Source organism: Hippocampus bargibanti, linkage group LG09 (genome assembly GCF_051943395.1).
Source record: "Hippocampus bargibanti isolate YZ-2025 linkage group LG09, ASM5194339v1, whole genome shotgun sequence".
Classification (NCBI taxonomy): domain Eukaryota; kingdom Metazoa; phylum Chordata; class Actinopteri; order Syngnathiformes; family Syngnathidae; genus Hippocampus; species Hippocampus bargibanti.
In genome coordinates, this window is record NC_142742.1 from 973,775 (window position 1) to 994,649 (window position 20,875).

Genomic DNA, 20,875 nt, shown 5'->3' on the forward strand with positions numbered 1-20,875 from the left:
ATGGCGAGAAGCCCCTCCCCCCAAAAAAACAACCCATTTCTACGAATCGCCGTTTCCTCGCAAAAAAAGCCGTTTTTCAAAAAAAGGGGCTGGTATGTAGAGCAAATATTGGTCGAGCTCAAAACCTCGAGGAGGATCGACAAGGAGTGGCCTCCTCCGCTTCCTCTGTGCCGTTACCATGACGACAGTGGACAGTCGCCTCCAGCGAAAGCGAGCGAGACCAAAGACGTCCTCTCCTCTCTTGATCTGTCAGTCTGTCCCCCCACCCCGAACTCCCTCCTTCAAAACTACCGAGGGAGGGGGGACACAAAAAAAAAGTAGGACACAAGCACCGCCAAGAAACTCTCTACTCTCAAACTTTTAAGAATTTTTAATTAATTTTTAAATAATTTTTAATTTTTAACTTTTTACTCTTAACTTTTTAAATTTTTTTAATTTTCAAATTTTACTTTTTCAATTTTCCTTCATTTTCCTTTTTAAATTTTCATTTTTTTCCTTGTTCCATTCTCCATTTTCCCTTTCCCCTTTTTAATTTTCGATTTTCAATGTTTGATTTTTTAATTGTAATATATTTTTTTTGTATTATTGTTTTTGTATTTATTTGTATCTGTATTTTTATTTTTAGCTTGTATTTTTATTTGCATTTCGATTTTAATTTGCATTTTTACTTACTTCCTTTTAATTAGTTTTTTATTTTTACTTTGTTACTTGAGTTGAGTGAATGCTGGCGCGTGTGGCTGCCACTGCTCACCCACATAAATAAATATCCTGGGACTGTAAAGTGTCCTTGAGAGTTTTGAAAGGCGCTTAGAAATGAACTGTGTTATTATTATTATTATTAGTATTAATATTATTATTATATACACTGCTCCGTCAGACATTTTGGTCTTTTCCATCACAAAAAAGAAGAAAATAAAATCAAATAAAAAATACAAAATGGCGCCTCTCTGGTGTAGGCGCCATTTTGTAGGGACTCACCATCCATTCCGTTGTGCTGTTCATAGCTGCGCTTTCCCAAGATGGTTGGGGAGCCGTTGTTGAGGATGGGGGACGACTTGATGGGCGTCAGGCTGCCCGTAGAGATGGACGGCACCCGGATGGGCATTTCCACTTTGGCTGGACGGGGATGTGCTTCTGCGAGCGGTTAAAAAGACATTTTGACATCAGCGTAGAAAAAAAACCGCAACGGAGGAAAAAAAAAAATGGTGTTGACGCCCTACCTAGGTATCGAACCACCGACTCGAGGGGTTTGCGTTCTGTTGGTTTGAGCGGCGAAGGCTTGCCCGGGTCTTTATCCGGCAACCGGAGCGCACCTGCGAAGGATTACAAATATAGTGATACCTCAATTTACGAACCCCTTGGCTTACGAACTTTTCGGTTTACGAACGTTAAATTTATGAAAATTTTACCTTGTACATACAAACTAGTTTTCATGATACACACGGAGCGCCACAATGAGTGATGTGTCACCCGTTCTCCTAACAAGAAATTGGCTGCCGACTTTTTTTTGTCCTCTATTCCCCGCCCCGTCTTCGGTTAAAGCCACGTGATTGGTCAAGAACGCAGCGGTGAGGGTGGGGGTTAAACATTAAAGAGACAGGCAATAGATCGAACACTGTGAAATTTGGACTCGTTTCAACTTTGATAGTTAAAAGGCAGAGTGTAGACTGCACGGTTAAAATATCCCATCAATCAGGCTGCACAAATAACCCGCACAAGCCATCTGTACACTTGATGCAAAAAGCTATCAACTCAGCTAAACAGGACACAATTGATGAGGAACAAGGTAAAATTACGGCAGAGAAAGCACCTCCAACAGATCATTCCTCAAGATGGTGAAAGAAGAAGGCTACGTTTGTTCCTCATCAAGTGTTTAATGCTGATGAAACCGCCCACTCCATTCCAGCAAGCCATCAGCGACCATCACAAAGGTCAATAAAACCACTTTATTATACAGTAGTTTATTTCTTGAATTATAATACCATAGCACATTTATTGTACATAATATAAGGTATATTGTGTGTAGTTTTAAGGCTTATTTAGTACAAAATTATGTTTTATGGGGACCTGGGAACGGATTATTCTCATTTTAATGGTTTCCTATGGGAAATTAATTTTTGGGATGCACACTTTTCACCTCACACACTCTGTCAGGGAACCAATTAAGTTCGTAAGCCAAGGTATCACTGTAAGCCGTGTTCCATTGTTGAAGTTTTCCCCGCCGCGCGTCTTACATTCGGCCCTGATGGCTGCCGTGTTGACGGGGAGGTATGGGTGTCGCCCCAGGTAGCGAGGCTTGATGATGTCCTGGCAGAGGCGGCGCGCCACCCGCGTCAGGGTGCTGGTCTGCAGGTAGAAGGCCTGGCGCGTCTTGACGGCGAACTTGGGGCTGCCGCTGTGCCGCGGAGGCACGCCGTGGGGGCTCTAAAAGACAAAACGGAGGACGTCAGCGCGGGGCAGCGGGGTTGACATTTCTGATAAAATAAAATATTTTTTCATCCTTAATGCTTCCAACAATAATGCAAATGACCAACTTTGCATTTGACAGATTAACAATAATTTGTCATTCCTGTTGTGTTTATTATTTTGCTTTGTTTTGACTGTGTGATGTGAAGCGCTTTGTTACAGCTGCAGCTGTTGTTAAATAATAATAATAATACATTTAGTGGCAGCCAACTCTACCCGGAAGTAACACAGCAGCAAAGTTGTGAAGCACTCGGAATATTATTATTATCAGCATATTATTTTTGTATCTTATTACTATGTTGTTATTATTATTATGGTTATTGTGATTCTTATTATTCTTCTTCTTCTTATTATTTTTTTATAATGGCTGGCTATCTAGCTAGCTAGCTGGCTATCTATTAGCTATCTGGCTGGTCCGCTAGCTATCTAGCTTGCTATCTATTAGTTATACGGCTATCTACCTACCTGGCTAGCTGTCTATTGGCTATCTTTTAGCTAGCTAGCTTTCTATCTATTTGAGTTACTTCCAGGTTGAGTGAACGGCTGCCCCTGCTCACCCACAGAAAAACCTATCCTGTGACTGTAAAGTGACCTTGAGAGTTTTGAAAGGCGCTTATTATTATTATTATTATTATTATTATTATTATTATTAGTGCGCCTACCGTGCTGCTGCGGTTCGGGCCCGGTCGCTCGCCGTCCAGTCTGGTGGGCATTTTCAGGCCGCCGTATTTTTTCCAGTATGTCCAGCAGGAGGCGCAAAGGCGACACTGCATGTTGGGGGGGCCCCACGAGTACCACTGGTAGGAACTGTTGGCTGAGAGGACAGCCGGTGACAAATTGGTTAAACCCCCTATCATGACTGGGGCGCGGGTCATATTGACCCGCTTCAAAGGTTACATGGAGATACTGTGAAATTTGAGCGATAAAAAACTTGAGGTGTTACTGTCAAGCTATTACAAAAACTATAATTGTGTTGAAACGGGTCAATTTGACCCACAACATAACTTTGGGTCTTTTTCATGCACTAAAATCGCCTCTCAAATTAGCAAACTGACTGATTAATCAGTAAATATGAAAAGCAAAGAATTTTCACCCCCAATTTTTTCACTTAGCATATGTTAAAACTTTGCTGGGAAATCTTTGGCTAGTGGCACAAAATGCCACCAAAAAACATGATTTCTGCTAGTGAGTCATATTGATAAATAGCGACAAATGCGCTAACTTTGCCCAGTTGTGTTCTGGAAAAAAAAATGTAAGTAGAAACGTTTGTAAGTCAAGACACGTTTTCCATGTAAATGCCCTAATCCGTTCCGAGCTCCCTAAAATTCAGACTTAAATGTTTTATAGGCCTAAAAAAATATGCAACAAATAAATGTTATAATTCAATTATTGCGCGATGAATGACATTGAATAAAGTAACACATAAAAATGCTGGTCATTTCACTTTTAACTGTACTTATCGTTTTATTTTGCATTCGGTCATTTTCTCTCAAATAAGTGTTTTTTTATGCCCGCCGTTTGTCAAGAACCAATCCAAAGACATTTGCTTTTGTCAGCTTTTAACTCATTCACTCCCAAACAATGTGCAAAAATGTGTCCAATCCAGTACCAGGGTTTTTGTCATTGTCACTCAAATTCTAGGACCCACAGAATATTGCGTTTCAGGACTGCATAAACATTCAATGGAGTGTTAGCGTTTCATCAGAAAAAAAATGTTATTTCCTAAATCATGTGGGTCTGGAGTTATCTGAGCTTGAAATGAGGGCAGCTGACCAAAATACAATGCAATACATACATATTGGTTTATATGGCGCTTTAACAAGAGCTGAAGCTGGAACAAAGCGCTAACATGGCTAACAGGGAAATGCTGCCCCCGTGTGAAAGGGAAAAAAAAAACATTGCCAGAGGTCTGACCAGCACGTTTTCGGCACCCCCTGCAAGAAAAACTTGGTAAATTGGGGAATGGCTGTGAATGAGTTATTTTTTTCATTTTTTTTTTAAAGATCAAAACAGGTCAGTTTTGCACTTTGTAAAGTGAAAACTTTGATTCGATTAACTCCACTGCAGTTGTGCTGCAATTCTTTGCTTGTGTTTTCTTTTTTTCTTTCAAGACTTACTGTAGCAGCTTTCACAAGCTCTCGCGAGCGGCGGGGGGTTCAGGTTTTGACCCGGCAGTCCAGGTGGTCCTGGTGCGGCAGCTCCGGCGGCTCCGTTGACCAACGCTACCGGTTTTGGATTGTTGCTGCTGAGCTGGTTGGGGTTTGGCTTGTTGCTGCAAAAGAAGGTGTGTCAAACAATCACTCGGCCACAAAGTGCCTATACGAATCCCCAAAAACTACAAACAAATGTAAAGAACATTTGGGGGGGGGGGAAGACCCCAAAATTTTGCGCCTTTTCAGCAGCACGAATATGCCAGCACCGTTTTTGATTGGGAGCATTGTCGGTACCATTGGTGTGTCATCGCTGGGGCGATTGTGATTTTATTTTTTGTTGTGCCTGTCATGGGCCGCATTTTCACAGCCCCGCTTTGTTCAGCGGAACGGTCGGTGCTTTTGGACAGTCATATGTGGAACTGTCGCGGCTTGGAATTGATGCGGATTTATGTGGGACAGGAGATGTGAGATATTCTCTTCTGTCAATGGATGCTACAGCTTCGGTGTTTGCTTTCAACATTTAGCTTGTAGCGGACGTGCACATTCTACCATGATGTCTCCGATCCACTGGTGAAGAGGACGCTTTGATCTCTCCTCTTTCATATAGACCACTTCATATGATAAGAAGAGGGTGCATAAAGTGCTTAAGATCGCATGACTGTCTTGTCTTTTGTGTTGTGTCACATTTGTTATTTACTTTTTTTTTTTTTGTTGTTGTTTTGACTTCAAGGTGGCGCCGCGAGAGTGCCTGACTTCACTGCAGCTCCTGTATTTTGTTTTTCTACTTCTTCCTTTCCTTTCCGATTACTTACTGCTGTGAAATATCAATTTCTCTCCTGTGAGACTAATAAAGGCTCATCCAATCCCAAATGCATCATCTGAAATCCTAAAGTCGTCTACTCACTAGTTGGGGATGTAGACCTGCTTCAACTTGCTTTCGGCCTCGGCTGCCTTTAATCGTTTCTGCACGTCAGAAGGAGAGCAAGGCCATTAAACATTCATGATGATGTCTTATTTTTATGAGCATATATTTCGTTTTAGCAAAATAAAATGTTTGTATCGGGCGATCTCATGCATAGTGATGCAAAAGGGCATTTTCATGTTATTTATTTATTTTCATGTTACCTGCTGCACATATCTGTCAGTGGTCTTCCACATGTAGTAATACTCGATGATGCTTGTCAGGGACTTCCAGGGTAACTGGAAAGGGGACAAATAGGACAAAAAATCAAATAGGAGACGGGGGGGGGGGGGGGGGGTCCCAATGCACTTGGTGTTTTATATTAAATGTATTATTATTATTATTATTATTTGACAGAAGGCCAAGTGGTAGAAAAGGCTGAGCAGCACCAGCGACAAACGGCCACCAGGTGGCAGAGTGATGCAAACACGTCATAACAGGAAAGGGGCTTTTTTTTGAGGGGGGGGGGGCATGTCTGGCATGCAGCCAATTTGTTTAAAAAAAATCCACAAAAATAATACTAGGCACATAAAAAAATAAAAAAATAAGCAAATAAACAAATAAAGTGAAAATATGTGTAACACGCAATAATAATAATACGTTACATTTTAACCGCCTTTCAAAGCTCTCAAGGACACTTTACAGTCACAGACAAGCATAGGTACTACATTCACCGTAATAACAATAACAATAATAATAATAATAATAAATTGCATTTATAAGCATTATTCAAAAAAAAAAAGAAAATAATTTTCATGTTACATTTTACATTAAAAAAACAAAATATGATTTTTTTTTCACCACCTGTATTTTACCATAGACCAAGAATAAATCTTTTATTTGAGAGGGTACAAATTATGATTTAAAAAAAAAAAATTGCGAACATTTTTTAAGCATTTTTTTTGTTCAGCGCATTTCTTTTTATGTCCGCCAGGATGCTTTTATTATGGAAAAGGTGTATTGAAGGGACATCAGAATGTTTGTTTTTTTGGGGGGGGCACTGATGAAAGTCTATTTTATAATAAAATATAAGAATAATAAAATATATATTTTGAGACGATTTTTTTAACTATGTTGTTGATTGCGTTTCTTTTTACGCTCTCACGTTCCCTTTTATTATGGAAAAAGCACATTGAAGGGACATCATAATTCTTTTTTTTTGGCACAGTGCTACACTCACAAAATCCTGCTGAATATCCGTGAAGTCCTTGCCGTATTTCTCCAGCGCCTCTTCAAACAAGTTAGCCTCGGAGGCGCTCCACTCCTCCATCTCGTCGCGGCACAGAACCGGGCCTCCCTGAGGCACTAGCGCCGCGATGGCCCGCGTTACGTCATAGCTCGTCCCGTGTAGCGTGTCCATGGCGTGGAACTAAAAAGCAAGAAAGGCCAGCGAGTGAGCGAGGGGACGGGGCTCATTTATTACGCGTGACGATGACCTTATAGTGAGTACAGATTTCCAAGAAACGCAGTGGTGGGCCATCAGGGCTTGCAAGGCCTTCTCTGCTGGCCTCCAAATATTAACCAAAGACTAATGTGAATTAGATTTTGTCCATGAATTCTTATTAAATAATTCCTATTTGTCTTTCAGCTTGCTTTTCCCCTGTTCTGCTGGTTCCAGGTGTGTGTTTTCATATTTAAGCATTTAACCAATCACATTTCAGCCATCACTTGTTACCAAGGACGGAAATCGACCTGGACGCCTTCACAATGACTTCTGCAGGCCCTGGAGTATAAAATAAGTGTTGATTAAACTGTTGCTCAAACCAATCGGATTTCAAGTTGGCAACCCAAAAGGTGTATCAACGCCTTCTTGAAGGCGCTGGTCAATGTCACAGTTTTCGCAAACTAGCCGCTAGTGATAAGAGCATACTGGTCAGAGCTAGCATGCTGTATCTGTAGCAAGTAAACATATTTTTTTGTGTTTATTTAATAGTGGGTCTGTCAACCCACAATGGCAAAAGGAGAAGAAATGGATTTGGTTGTAGATATCCTGTTAAAAGCCATTTTTAAAACAGACTTTTCAAGAATAAATGGACACCATTAAGACAGCTCCGAAGCTAGCAAAAATAGCAAATAATATAGCAATTTTATGAGGTTATCATGAATGCACACGTTCATAGTAAAAATTTGAACCGTTTAATGACATTATTTCTTCGTCACAAATTATTTCATAGCCAATGGCACCCTCTAGTGGACGTGTAGTAATATCACACCACACTCGCAGCTGTAGCACTACTGAAGGCCTAGGAGTGATATGCACTCATAACTCGCAAAATATTTCTAGCTCCTCCCGCCATACAACGAGATGATAAAATGAGCCCCGGCACATCCCGTTGACCCCCCCTCCCACCCCCGAAGAACCGGCCTCACCAAGGTGATGTCTCTGGAGGCTGCGGCAGCGCTCATGTGAAGGCTGGGCTGGCGCACGGAGCTGCTACAGTCCAAAGCTCGGGCGAACGTACCCACCGACCTAAAGGAGCAAGATTGGAAAAAAAAAAGTTCCGCTCAAAAAAACCATTGTAATCATATTCATTGATTTGTGGATCATTTTTGGTGATTTTTAGAGGACGGAAGAGGGATATGTGGTTGTGAGACTCGAAAAGAGTGTGATTTCGCTCCAGTAAATTTGGGAGGGAGGGGGGAGGCGAAAAAAAAAAAAAGGTGAATTAATTTGCCATGTTTTGTGCCCTTTTTCTGCATTTTGGGGAGGGTGGCGTAGGGTGACATCATTACAGAAGCAGACCAAAGGGCAAGTAGTCTTATTCTACAGCGTGGCGACATCCCCACCCGAACTACTTCACTTGTATCTAATATAGTCAAATCTCAGTTTTTGACCATAATCTGTTCCAGAAACTTGTTCAAAAACTGAAACATTTCTCATTATAATCAATGTCTGCTTTTTCTTTTTTTTAACGGAGAACCGATGTCTGCGGACAAGTTGTGTCCATAATTTGTAAAATCGCTTCAAATGATTTCTACTGAGCATATTTGACAAAGATTCTACCGCATATAGCTATATTTTACCATTTTAGACTCGCGCTGAATATTCCGGAAGTCTTGTTTTTGAGTTGGTGACGAGTCCTCACGTCACGTCACTGAAGGAACGCCCCTGACTGAGAAAGTACATACCTTGCATCACTTCAATGCATTTTGCGGTACTTTGTTTGGGCTGAAAACTTGGTGTTGATGGCGACATTAGAAGGAAAACACATAAATAACGCAATGGTGAATCGTTGTATTAAATTAAATGGTAATTGAAGAGGAAAAGATGCCTGCTCATCACAATGAAACGCTACACGAGGTTTATGCGTTGGTCACGATGAGACGCGATACCAGAAAGTGATGTCGAAGGAAGCGCACGGGAGTCAACTGGCTCAGTTTGCATGAGAATCCAATTTTGCCTGTAAACCGAGGCATAAAAAACGCATTTTTGGTCGAAAACCGATTAGATCGAGAAGCGAGACATTTGAAATCCGAGCTTTGACTGGACGGAAAGCATTTCCCAATTCCAGTTAGTTCATCAATCTTACCGAGCTACCACCAAAAATTGGTCGATCTGCTTCTCCGTCAGCGAACTGCTGGGCTCCCAGATTTTCTCCTCCAGTTTTTCCAAGTCTCTGGCATCCTCTTCACCTATCACACACACACACACAAGCAAAAATAATTCAACGTCGGCTTGTTTATCTTCAAGGAGAGTCTTCCGATGCGCCGTCGTAGCAAAACTCAAAAAGAGAAAACCCCCATAAAACTCCCCCCAAAAAAAACAAACAAAACATCATTAAAGTGGCTTTAATTAGCCAGCAACGACGCTCCATCCACCCGCGGCGCGCTAATTGCAATCCCACCCGCTATGAATTCAATTTCGGTTCTACTGATTAATTTGGGAACACTCAGATTATAATAAATAAATGAGTATAATAAATAAATAAATGAATAAATACAGGCAAATAAATAATAACAAATAACAACCATAAAACATACAATGCAAAATAAATAATAAAAAGTGATACATAAAATTAAATAAATATGCAGATAAATAATTTTTAATAAATAAAATAAAAATAAATAAACAAATAGACATATGAATGAATGAATGAACAAATAAATAAATAAATAAATAAATAAATAAATAAATAAATAAATAAATAAATATCCCACCCGCTATGAATTTCATTTTGGTTTTATGCCCGATTGAATTTGGGAATAAATGCTCAGAAAAAAAACTAACAAACACAACAAATAAAACAAAAAGTAATAAAATAAGTAAATAAAAACAGGTGAAGAAATACAAATAAACAAATAAATAAACAAATAAATAACATCTAAAAAACACACAATAAGGACATTAATATGGAATATTAATAAGGAATTAAATAATCCAAAATAAATGGACAGATAAATAAATCAACTAAATTAAATATGAATAAATAAATAAACAGGCAGATAAATACATTACAATAAATAAACATAAACAGACAAAAAAAAATCAATGTATATTATATATATATATATATATATATATATATATATATATATATATATATATATATATATATATATATATATATATATATATATATTGTTTTAAACACTATATTAAAATTGGGAATATGTGCTCCGAATAAAAATAAAACAAGTAAATCAAATAAATAAAAACAGGTGAGTAAAAAGGCAAATAAACAAATAAATAAAACCCCAAAAAACACACACAATAAATATATGTAAAATTAAATACATCAAAATAAATCAACAAAATTAAATAAATTAAAATAAACAGATAAATAAATGACTACATACAGATAAATAAATAAATAAATAAATAAATAAATACATAAATGTCTTAAAATACACACTATTTTAAATCAATAATCAAGTCAATGAATGTGTTTAGGAGAAGACAAAAAAGTGGAGTCAGATTGACGTCCCGTCCCGCCCCACCTTCGTTGAGCAGGTCGGCGACGTCGGCCTGATATTTGTTGCCCACCCGGATCTCGCCCTTGTCGGCCAGCAGGGTCTTCTGCTGGGGGTCGTACACCAGCGAGTAGAAGAAAGCATCCTGGGGAAGGGTGTCGGGTTGCGCTTTAGACCGCTTTGAACCACGCGGGAGCGCTCGAGTTGATGAACGCACCTCTCGGTCCAGGTAGGACTTGAGTGCTTCGGTCTCGTTCAGCAGCGTCACGCAGCATTTGCCCCTGGAGTGGGGTGGCGGGGGGGTTAAGGACATGAGATGACGTAAACGTCAATCATAACTGTGGGAATAATGAACATTTTTGGCTTTATAAGATGCTCGTCAGCACGAATATTTACCTGATGTGCGTGGCGGGGAGGGACTCGAGCTGGCGGGATAAAAAGAGCTCCCGGTGTCTGAGCTGATGTTTCTGCTTCTCGGGGAGGTCGCTCATCTCGGGATTCTCCATCTCCTCCTCCAGTTCCCCTAAAACAGACGTGAACAGGGAACCTTAGCTTCAGAGAAATGATGCATGACCAAAATATTCACGGTTTTTTTCTCGACAAAATGGATTCAATTCACGTTAAAAAAATACTAAATTATACCAAGGAACAATAAATATAGAAAGATTGTGTTACCATATTCCAAAATGGGCCCCATAAAACGAATCTATGGGCCTCATGTTGCACACTGCAAAAATCCAATCCAAACAAGGGTGCGGAAAATACTACTGGACCCTCCGCACCCTGCCCACCACCTTTTCCAGCGACTCCCCCTCAGGCAGGTGCTACCGATCCATGCTCACCAAATCCAGCAGACATTTAAACAGCTTCTTCCCCCAAGCCATTAACTCTCTAAATAGTAACTCAAATAGAACTGTATAGTGCCTACATTTTTTGGATGATAAATACTTCCAAGTGCTTCTAATTGGCTGAATAGTTGTACTTAAATTGATGATTCATTCTCTGCGATTTTTTTGGGGTAGGAGTCCATTTGTGTGTGGAGGGGTGGGGTTAAGGGGGAGGGTGATATTTAGATTAAAATTAAAGATATTTGGCAAAATGATAAAAGACTGAAAGAGTTGAAATAAGCGTTGCGAGCAATGGCGGCGGAACACTGGACGAAAGAGCTAATAGCTAAACGATAGCTAATAGCTAGCCAGCCAGTTAGATAGCTAATAGCTAGCTAGCTAGATAGCTAGCGAGCCAGATAAATAGATAATACCTAGCTAGCTAGTGAGCCAGCCAGATAGCTAATAGATAGCAAATAAAGTGCTAAGTAGGTAAATCTGGCGAGAGGAGGAGAGCAAAAGCGTGCCTCGGGGAGTGAAAGGAGGCGAATGTGAGAGAGGTTATGAATGTAAGTGAGAGGGGGAGAGCGAGATGGGTGGGCGGTGGGGTCTTGAGGGGGGCTGTGGGGTCGCAAATACGTGATCCAATTCATTTGGACTTTCATTAGAAGGCAAGACAGAGCCAGCGAGTCGCAAGGCTGAACAAAAAGCAATCAAGGGATTTTTCAGAAGCGGGGATGTGTGGCCAAAATCAATACACAGACACACAAACGGACGGACGCACACACACACACACACACACACGCACATACACAATCGCACACTCCATTCGAGCAGCTAATTATTAACAAAGCTTATTAAATAAGGTTCAACAGGAAAAATGAATCAAAGACGACATGAGATTATGGCAAATCGGGGGGAGGTAAAACGGACTCCGACGTAAATTGGCGCTCAGTTTTAGCTGCCCGGGCCACTTATCAATTATTGACGAATGGGGGTGGTGGGGGGCGCCTTAATAAACTGACTCCACCTTAACGACATGGCGAGAAGGGACAACCAACACCATTTTTTTGTTTCCTAGCTGACATCAGAAAAACGTTTAATAGCATTTAAAATACCCAAAACACGCAGTATGGTAGTTTTAGTGAAATGCAAAACAACAATAAAAATGACTTAAAGTGTCCAAAAACTACTTCAAATGTGTGTGTGTGTGTGTGTGTGTGTGTGTGTGTGTGTGTGTGTGTGTTACACACGTATTTCTTATACATGCATGACGTGTGTAGGTTTAATTCGGTATCGCCATGATCCCTGAAACATGGCGGCCGACTGTGCGCGGGTCTTGCACGGCTGTTGTGTGCTATGAGTCATTGATCAAATATTTTTGCTTGCGGACATTCAGAACGCTCCCTCGACGGGCCTCAAGAAGCCTCACCTCCCATCACCCCCACCATCCATAGAGGTAGCGATAGCTAGGTATCGAGCCATCTACCTAGCTAGCAAGAGACAGCTAGGTATCAAGCCATCTATAAAGAGATAGCTATCTCTCTAGCTAGCTAGCTATCAAGCTATATATTTAGCTACATAGCTAGGCATCGAGCTATCTAGCAAGAGATATCTATCAATCTATCTAGCTATCAAGCAATACATCTATCTATTTCTTGCTAGCTAGCTATGTTTAGCTAGATAGCTAGCGAGATATCTAGATAGCTAGAAATGCACTAAAAATGTTGTCATTAGGAGTCAACTCCTCAACTCCTCCCAGCATCAGCAAGGTCCGCCGGCACAGTCATAAATGCGCTTCACGTTTCGACGCCCGATGTTATCGCGCAGTCGAAGATCAACGCTGCGTGTTATTTTATTGAACGCAGGCCCGGAAAGTTGTAACCGCTCGCAAGAAGGAGCCAGGAGCTCTTCTCGTCTCGAGCTGCCCCTTTTTTATTGGTGTGTCCTGCGTCAGCATTATCGGTAACTTGAGACATGGCAACGAAGGCCGCAGATACAAAATATTGCGCAAGACAACGTACATATGTTTTGATCATGCGGTGTGCCTTGTGTATGTACGAAATACAGAAATGGCGGCCATATCTGCGCCTTTCAATACGATGCGCCTGATGGTCGTGAAAATACGGTAGCTAAAAAAAATGTTTTTTTGGGTGGTGCTTTGTCATTGTGGACAGCGTTGAAAAAAAAATGGACAGGAAGTGGAACTTATCGATGGCCGATTGAAGCTAACTACATTTTATGTACCTCATTTGCGCTTTGTTGCCATACTCTTATTTTTTTTTAAAGCTCGCCATCATTGCCAACGTCAGTGTCGCAGCCAGGAAGCCGTTCAAAAAAAAAACTGCTAGAACTTTGCCGTACCGCGCTGGCTCCGAGAATCACTTTCCGAGTCCGGCATGAAAGGCAACTACGCAAACGTGCGGGGCGTCCTCGTTTCGTGACAGGCGTTATGCTCGGTCACTCACTGGCGTGCTTGTCGGCGAGGGCGATGAGCGTGCTGGAGATGTCCCTCCGTCGGTAAAAACACACCACTTTGGCCTCCACGTTCCCATTGGCGGTCTGCCGAGGGGGAGACAATCGGTGTTACCATGGCAACAGGTGTTCCCATCTCACATGTAGACGATAGATTTTTAAAAAAAAATCTCTGTAGCCTTACACATGTTTTAAGATGTCAGCAACTTATTGATTACGGTGCGCGGTTTGACAATTACGTGTTGAAAGAAAAAGGAATAATAGTCATTTAGGTATTGATCAGTTGCCCTCGCTATATGTCAAGTGCACCTCTAGTCACATGTAATTAATAATAATAATAATAATAATACATTTGATTTCTAAGCTACTTTCAAAACTAATCAAGGCAAATCCAATCTAAATCCAATCCAAAACTCAAGGACACTACAGTCATCGGATAATATTTTTTTTCCCTTCCATGAGGGGGCAGTATTTGCCCTTTGTCCATGTTAGCGTTTTGTTACCGTTTTAAAGCACTATATGAAACAATATGTATTGGATTTTATGAAAAAAGTGTCCACTGGAGTGGACACTTTTTTTGCACATCGTCTGGCAGTGAATGAGTTAAAAGTAGCCTGCCGGGGCCAATTTTATTAATTGACGTGAAATGAGGTCTACATGTTTACGAGAACATAGCCCACAAAAAAAAATCACAACTAGGCATGCTAGAAATATTTTGGCCTTTTTTTTCGTCCTCGGAGGCGGAGCTCCGTTTACGATAAAGCACCGCGGTTCCCGACAACAAATTCGTACGGATGTCGGAACGCATCGCCGTTTGTCAGTCACCAAAATCATCGTAAATATTTGGACGAAAAACCATTTTGGGGCCATAAATCTCCCAAACAAAAAATAAACTTTGGTGGTCACATGACAAGATTATTTTTGTTCAAATCATTCGTAATCTCAAAACCGTCACGTTTGGCATGTCGTAAAACCGAAGACCACGTCTAACTGAAATCGTGGCGGGGCGAATGGACGTCTGTTAAACAGCTGTTTTGCGTCATCACACGCGCCGAAAGCGACTTTGTTGTCGTCAAATTCGGGTGACGGACACACACGGACGGACCGACGGACGGACAAACGCACACTCACCTTATTCAACTCTTCTATCCTCCTGATCAGCAGCGGGTTACTGGACGAGTTCTCAAAATAAACATAATCTGCGGGGAGGAAGTGTGGGAGGGGGGGAGGGGGTAAAATTGTCAAAGGGGGATTGGGGGGAAAAAACAGGCATCAGTCATCTTGATTAAATAAACAAAAAACGGCCATTTTTATTTGATCTCCCATCCACGGCTATGCGTTTATCTTAGGACTCGCACATACAAAGTTAGCGTTGCAGGCGTGTGCGTATTAGTGCGCGGGGGGGGGGGGGGGGGGGTGTCACAGGACCGGCGCCACGGGAGGCTGAGCACCCCTCGGGATGCCCACCCCCCCACCACCCACCACCCCCTGCAGGTTTGGTGAGGCGCCAGGTCTTGAGTCAGATTATCCCGAGCACATTTGGTCGGACGCCCGGAGCTAACAACCACCCCGAAACCACATCCAGACGCCCATCCCCCAACTATGCCCCCCCCCCCCCCCATGGGAGGGTGACAATGTACCCGAGCCCCTTTCACACTGCCGCCATTTGTTTTCATGCGGGAAGGCAACATTTGACGCCGGCGGTATATGGAAATTGTGGTTTTCGCCGAACCCCCCCTATGAGATTTGAATATTCAACGCCTTACCCTACAATCGGGCTATTAAATCCTCATACTCTGCAAAAATAAATCACTTTGATGGTTTCTGGTACAATTCAAAACATGAATCACATAATAATAATAATAATAATAAATAATAATAATTCAGCGGCAGCCACATGCACCAGCGTTCACTCAACCTGGTAGTTCTTTCATTATTAGAATGAATAAACAAACCTATAAATAAATATATAAATATATATTAACAAATTCTCTTTAAAAAAAAAAATCTGCAAAATTTTCTACCTAAAAAAGAACTCAAAGTTTGGGTGCGCGTTATAAACAAAGCCTGGGAAAAAAAAATTCTCATATATATATATATATATTAAGGCTTTATCCCTTCCAGGAGGGGGCAGCATTTCCATGGCTATTCTCGCCCTTCACTTTCGATTCTCGGAAAGATCCGGATCGCCATTTCTTTAGCTACGCATCATTTCATTATTGCAAATTTCCCCATTGCGGGACGAATAAAGGTTTTCTGATTCTGATTTCCTGTCCTCAACTCGCCCACACTGAAACGCGAGTTAAGCATTGCTGTTTTGCACAATGACCAATATCCATAGTTTCCATTCAGTGTTCTTCATATTTTAATGGATATACTGTTACCGAGCAGAGAAAAAGTGAAACAAAATTTTAGACCGATTTTTAATTGAAAATTAGGGGTGCGCGTTATACAGGGGTGCGCGTTATACTCCAATAAATACGGTAATTATTTATTTATTTTTAATGAGCACAATATTTGGTGCGTTTGTTCATGTTAAAAGAGCATAATTAAATTTTTCACGCGCCGGTTAAAGGACAACCGATGTCACTTTTTTGTTACCTAACTGACATCAGAAAAACGTTTTATAGCATCTAAAATACCCAAAACACGCAGTATGATATTTTTAGTCAAATGCAAAACACCAATAAAAATGACTTAAAGTGTCTAAAAAGTACTTCAATTTGAAACCGGAAGTGGCCAGTTTCAGAAGGTGCCGCCCCCATGTTCGTGGTGTCACGGCAAGACATCTTGCATTGCTGGAGAATCAAAACAATGGCTTCAGATTTGGAGAATATGCTTTCTTGTTACTCATCCAGTTATGAATATGATTCAAATAGTTCTGAATAAGAAAGCACACATGTTTGCAATCGATTAAAGAATATATTCGTGTCATTTTGAGGCATCAGGGGTGGGTAATGTCGCACCCAAAAAAGGCAGAAAATGGCGACAAAGCCGTGTAAGGAATTAATCAGTCCGTTTCCCCAGGCTGATTAATTCCTTACATGGAGCTTTGTCGCCCTCTTCTGCCTCTTTTTGGTCCTACATGTTTCCTTTTTTCGGTGAGGGGCGTTCCTTCAGTGACGTAGGGTGAGGACTCGTCACCAACTCAAAAACAAGACTTCCGGAATACTCAGCGAGACTCTTAAAACGTGAAATATAGCTATATACGGTGGAATCTTTGTACAATACGCTCAGTAGAAGTCATTGGAAGCCATTTTACAAATTATGGACGCAACATGTCCGGAGATGTCAGTTGTCCTTTAAAGGGCTGACGAAAATGGGAAACGACATCTGTAGTGAATTTTGAAGCATTTCTGATATTTGGTGGCGGACGTCACCAACCGGCAGGAAGCCGGTTGCAGGAAGTGAGGACGGCGGCTCGTAGCGAGGGATTGGGAAAGGGGGAGATGGAGTGGGAGGGGGGGCGGGAGGTTTGGGGAGATATGGCACAAAGACATCAAGGCCTGCCAAAGCGGCCTTTGTCCCAGCTTCATTCACTCGGAGAAAGTCGGAGCTTTTTCCAAGATGGCCTCGCATTGTCTTGCAAAATGGTCACCCCGTCCCCTTCAAAGGGTTTAAAAAAATAGTTGAAATGAAACGATCGATTGATCAAAAGATTTCCTGTTGGATGGATTATTTGTAGTATTATTTCTTTTATTATTATTTTACTGGTGGAGAAATGACAACAAACGACATTGTACCCATTTGGATGAAATCCGTCATGGATGACAACGATTGAGTCAAAGTTTCGGGAGATTATACAGTTCTTCCTCCGAGCCCCCCCCTAACCCGCAGAAAAACATATCCTGTGACTTTAAAGTGTCCTTGTGAGTTTTGAAAGGCGCTTAGAAATGAAATGGAATATTATTATAGTCATAATAATACATTTCATTCTTATGATTATTATGATTATTATCACTTATCGTCATTATCATCATTATTATCATTATTATATATTATATTTCAACAGTAGCCAAAATGGAACTGTATAGTGCCACTTAGCAGTTTTTTTGACAACGATACTAGTGCAGCGTGTTCTACCGGAAACAAATTCCTTGTGTGTTCTACATACTTGGCAATAAAGATGATTCTGATTCTGATCTGATTCTGATTAGCATCATTATCATCATTATCATCGTCATTATCATTATCTTTGTTATTGTTATTGTCATTATTATTATTATTGTTGTTATTGTTATTCTCATTATTATTATTATTATTATACATTTCATTTATAAGCGCCTTTCAAAACTCTCAAGGTCACTTTACAGTCGCAGGATCAGTTTTTCTGCGGGTGAGCAGCGGCAGCCACATGCGCCAGCGTTCACTCAACCCGGAAGTAACTCAAATAAATAGAAATGCAAATAGATAGCCAGCCAGGTAGCCAGCTATATAGCTAATAGATAGCCAGATAGACAGTTAGCTAACAAGCAAGATAGCCATATAGCTAATAAATACCCAGCTACATAACTAGCTAGCTAGCCAGATAGCTAATAGATAGCAAATGTATAGCAAATAGATAGCCAGCTAGGTAGCTAGCTAATATATAGCAAATAGCTAGCTAGCTGGGTAACTAGCTATATAGCAAATAGATAGCAAATATATTCAACTAGGTAGTTAGCTAATAGATAGCAAATGGATAGCAAATAGATAGCTAGCTAGCTAGATAGCAAATGGATAGCAAATGGATAGCAAATGGATTATTATAAACCTGACCAATATAACACGCAAAATATCCACGGGTGTGAATTTTTAACACCCTAACATTTTCCCTGCTCTCATGTGAACACCGCTATTGTTTTATACGAGACAAATAAAACCACCTTTGGGAAGTGGAATTCCGGGTTGGATCAGAGTTCAGAATTCTGAAAACGATTGGACAAGGGGGGCGAATGGGGCGGGGGGCGGTGGGGTGACTCCCAATTTGTTGCAACAACTTATTTTATGTCGTCGCCCCCCCACCCCCCAACGGGGTATTTTGCTTACGAAGTTTCCAATCTGAGATGAACAACGCCTGTTGCGCGAGGGAATTCTGGAATGACAGGACAAGGGTTGGGAGTTTAAAACATCACACCAGACTTTTCGCGTGGAAGGCGATTATTTTGTGACCCCCCCCCCCCCCCCCCCCTACCTGCAGGTGTCCCTAATGTTTTGTCCTGTGTGATTGACATTCATTTTGTCACGAAGGAAAAAAAAAACGAGATTTCAGCATGGCACCAACTCCACACGAGAGTTCCAAGCCTTCACTTTGTATATATAAGGGGGGGGGGTTCTCACGAATAAAGCCATAATTCGAAAGTAGTTAATAACTTTGAACAATCGTGTTAGTTGACAGTCATTGTAAGTTTGACCAAAAATTAAAAAAAACGACTGCTCATCGAGCCTTCACGGTGAGGAAGGCTCTCATAAAAAAAATCCTCAAGGGAGTAAAATAATGGGGAGGAAGAAGAAGTAGAATGAAGAAAAGGAGAAGGAGAATGAAAAAGACAAACGCATCAATGGAGAATTGACAATGGTGGCTCCAACCGGGACTGACTGACTCAGTGAGGGCGTGAGACGAACCTCCCTGCTGGCAGCGTCGGTTGTCTCCCCGCCGCCACCAACACCACCACCAACCCCCCAAACTCTCCCCGTCTTACCTCCGACCCGGTACATGTTGGCCGCCATTGCTGCCCTGCCGGTGCCGAGGGAAAGGAAAGGGTTCCTCTCTCCGGGTCGTGAGGGTGGGTCGCCTCGCTGTCTCCCCCGCTCGCCTGCTTCCCTGGCGGTCGGTGGGCCGTGTTGCTAGCTGCGCTGCCGCCGTTGTGTGTTGGAAAATGGTGGCCGGATCAATACGAAACAGACCAGCCTTGGAGACCTTAAAGAGACAGTACAGCGTAGCTCGGGCGGGCGGGCTTTTGGCAGACGACATAACCTCGATAATTATATATATATATAGTTTGCTTTACAATTTAATAAAAATACACATTTTACTTACTAATTTTACTTTAAATCTGCTGTCTGTTTTTTATACTATTAAGCTCTTTCTAATGTGTTTTGAGAATGATTCGCCAAGTGTCACGTGACCGACTTCTAACATTTCCTTTTGTCTTTTGTTTTCAATTCACTTTGTTTTTAAATCGTTTTGACAGCACGTTTTATTATTTTGAAAATGTATTGTTTTTTGGGGGTAATTGTGATTTTTAATATTAGTTTTCACTTTTAAAAATATTTTTATAGTTGTGCAAGACAGAAAACTATCACTAAGCATTGTTTATTAAAGCAAACAAACGACAGCTCTCAAGTTACTATTTGACTATCCTTCTTCTGTATGGACAAACACGAAAATAAAGAAACAAATAAAGGAAAAGTCAATACAAAAATCTTCTCCTTATATCCCTGAGCAGCAAACATTTGCTAGCTTTTGCGAAGGTTGCCAATATGTTACATTCTGTTCAATGTCACAAACGTTCGAATTGGTCGCCATATGTTTTTTTTTCTTGTAAGGAAATTTTAAACATCTTTGAAAAATGATAAAACATACTGTCAGTAAACATCTAGTTCGCATCTATCTGTCCCCAACCAAATAATTAATCTAATCACATCTATAAAATTTTCTTTTTGTTTGCTGAAATTCACAGCTGATTTTTTACGAGTCGTTTTTTGTGATAATACAGCCAAAGGAATTAAATAAGTGGAATTAAATTATTTTTCTCTCTTCCAAAGCATGAAAATGTTCGATCTACAGTGAAGTTCTGTCGCCCTCCTAGTCTGGAAATCTGTATTACAACAACAGAATTTTGCTGTGACGTAAACCAGGTGAAAACCCAACTACAAGTAGCTTTCAGGTTGGTGACCCCTGACATTCGCTACTCGTTGTCCTAGTCACGCCATGTCGTGATTCTAGTATGTTTTTTTATTCTGCTATGAAAGACAGCTACAGTGAAAAGAAGATGGGTTTATTCTCAAGTGTGTAGCTGGTTAACTCACCCAAAAAAAACCCAAAAGAAACAACAACAACAACAACAACAAAAAACATGGCGTCCTTTAAGGAGCATTTT

The 20,875-nt window shown here is 41.0% G+C and overlaps 1 protein-coding gene across 2 annotated transcripts in view; it reads right to left on the reverse strand.

Annotated features, from left to right (window-relative positions):
- mta1 (metastasis associated 1) overlaps positions 1-20,875 on the reverse strand; it is a 50,432-nt gene that overhangs the window by 550 nt on the left and 29,007 nt on the right. Inside the window, exons 2-17 of one of the 2 annotated variants that reach the window (XM_089004044.1) lie at positions 19,475-19,692; positions 14,925-14,992; positions 13,787-13,880; positions 10,888-11,014; positions 10,709-10,772; positions 10,519-10,636; positions 9,111-9,213; positions 7,951-8,050; positions 6,761-6,949; positions 5,745-5,819; positions 5,524-5,582; positions 4,584-4,738; positions 3,129-3,280; positions 2,235-2,424; positions 1,221-1,313; positions 979-1,134 (exon numbers count right to left, since the gene is read on the reverse strand). In XM_089004044.1, the coding sequence (XP_088860170.1) occupies positions 979-1,134; positions 1,221-1,313; positions 2,235-2,424; positions 3,129-3,280; positions 4,584-4,738; positions 5,524-5,582; positions 5,745-5,819; positions 6,761-6,949; positions 7,951-8,050; positions 9,111-9,213; positions 10,519-10,636; positions 10,709-10,772; positions 10,888-11,014; positions 13,787-13,880; positions 14,925-14,992; positions 19,475-19,502 (1,771 nt within the window). In that variant the 5' untranslated portion in view covers positions 19,503-19,692. Of the gene's footprint in view, positions 1-978; positions 1,135-1,220; positions 1,314-2,234; positions 2,425-3,128; positions 3,281-4,583; positions 4,739-5,523; positions 5,583-5,744; positions 5,820-6,760; positions 6,950-7,950; positions 8,051-9,110; positions 9,214-10,518; positions 10,637-10,708; positions 10,773-10,887; positions 11,015-13,786; positions 13,881-14,924; positions 14,993-19,474; positions 20,468-20,875 lie in introns of those variants that run through there. The other variant, XM_089004043.1, reaches the window with a different exon arrangement.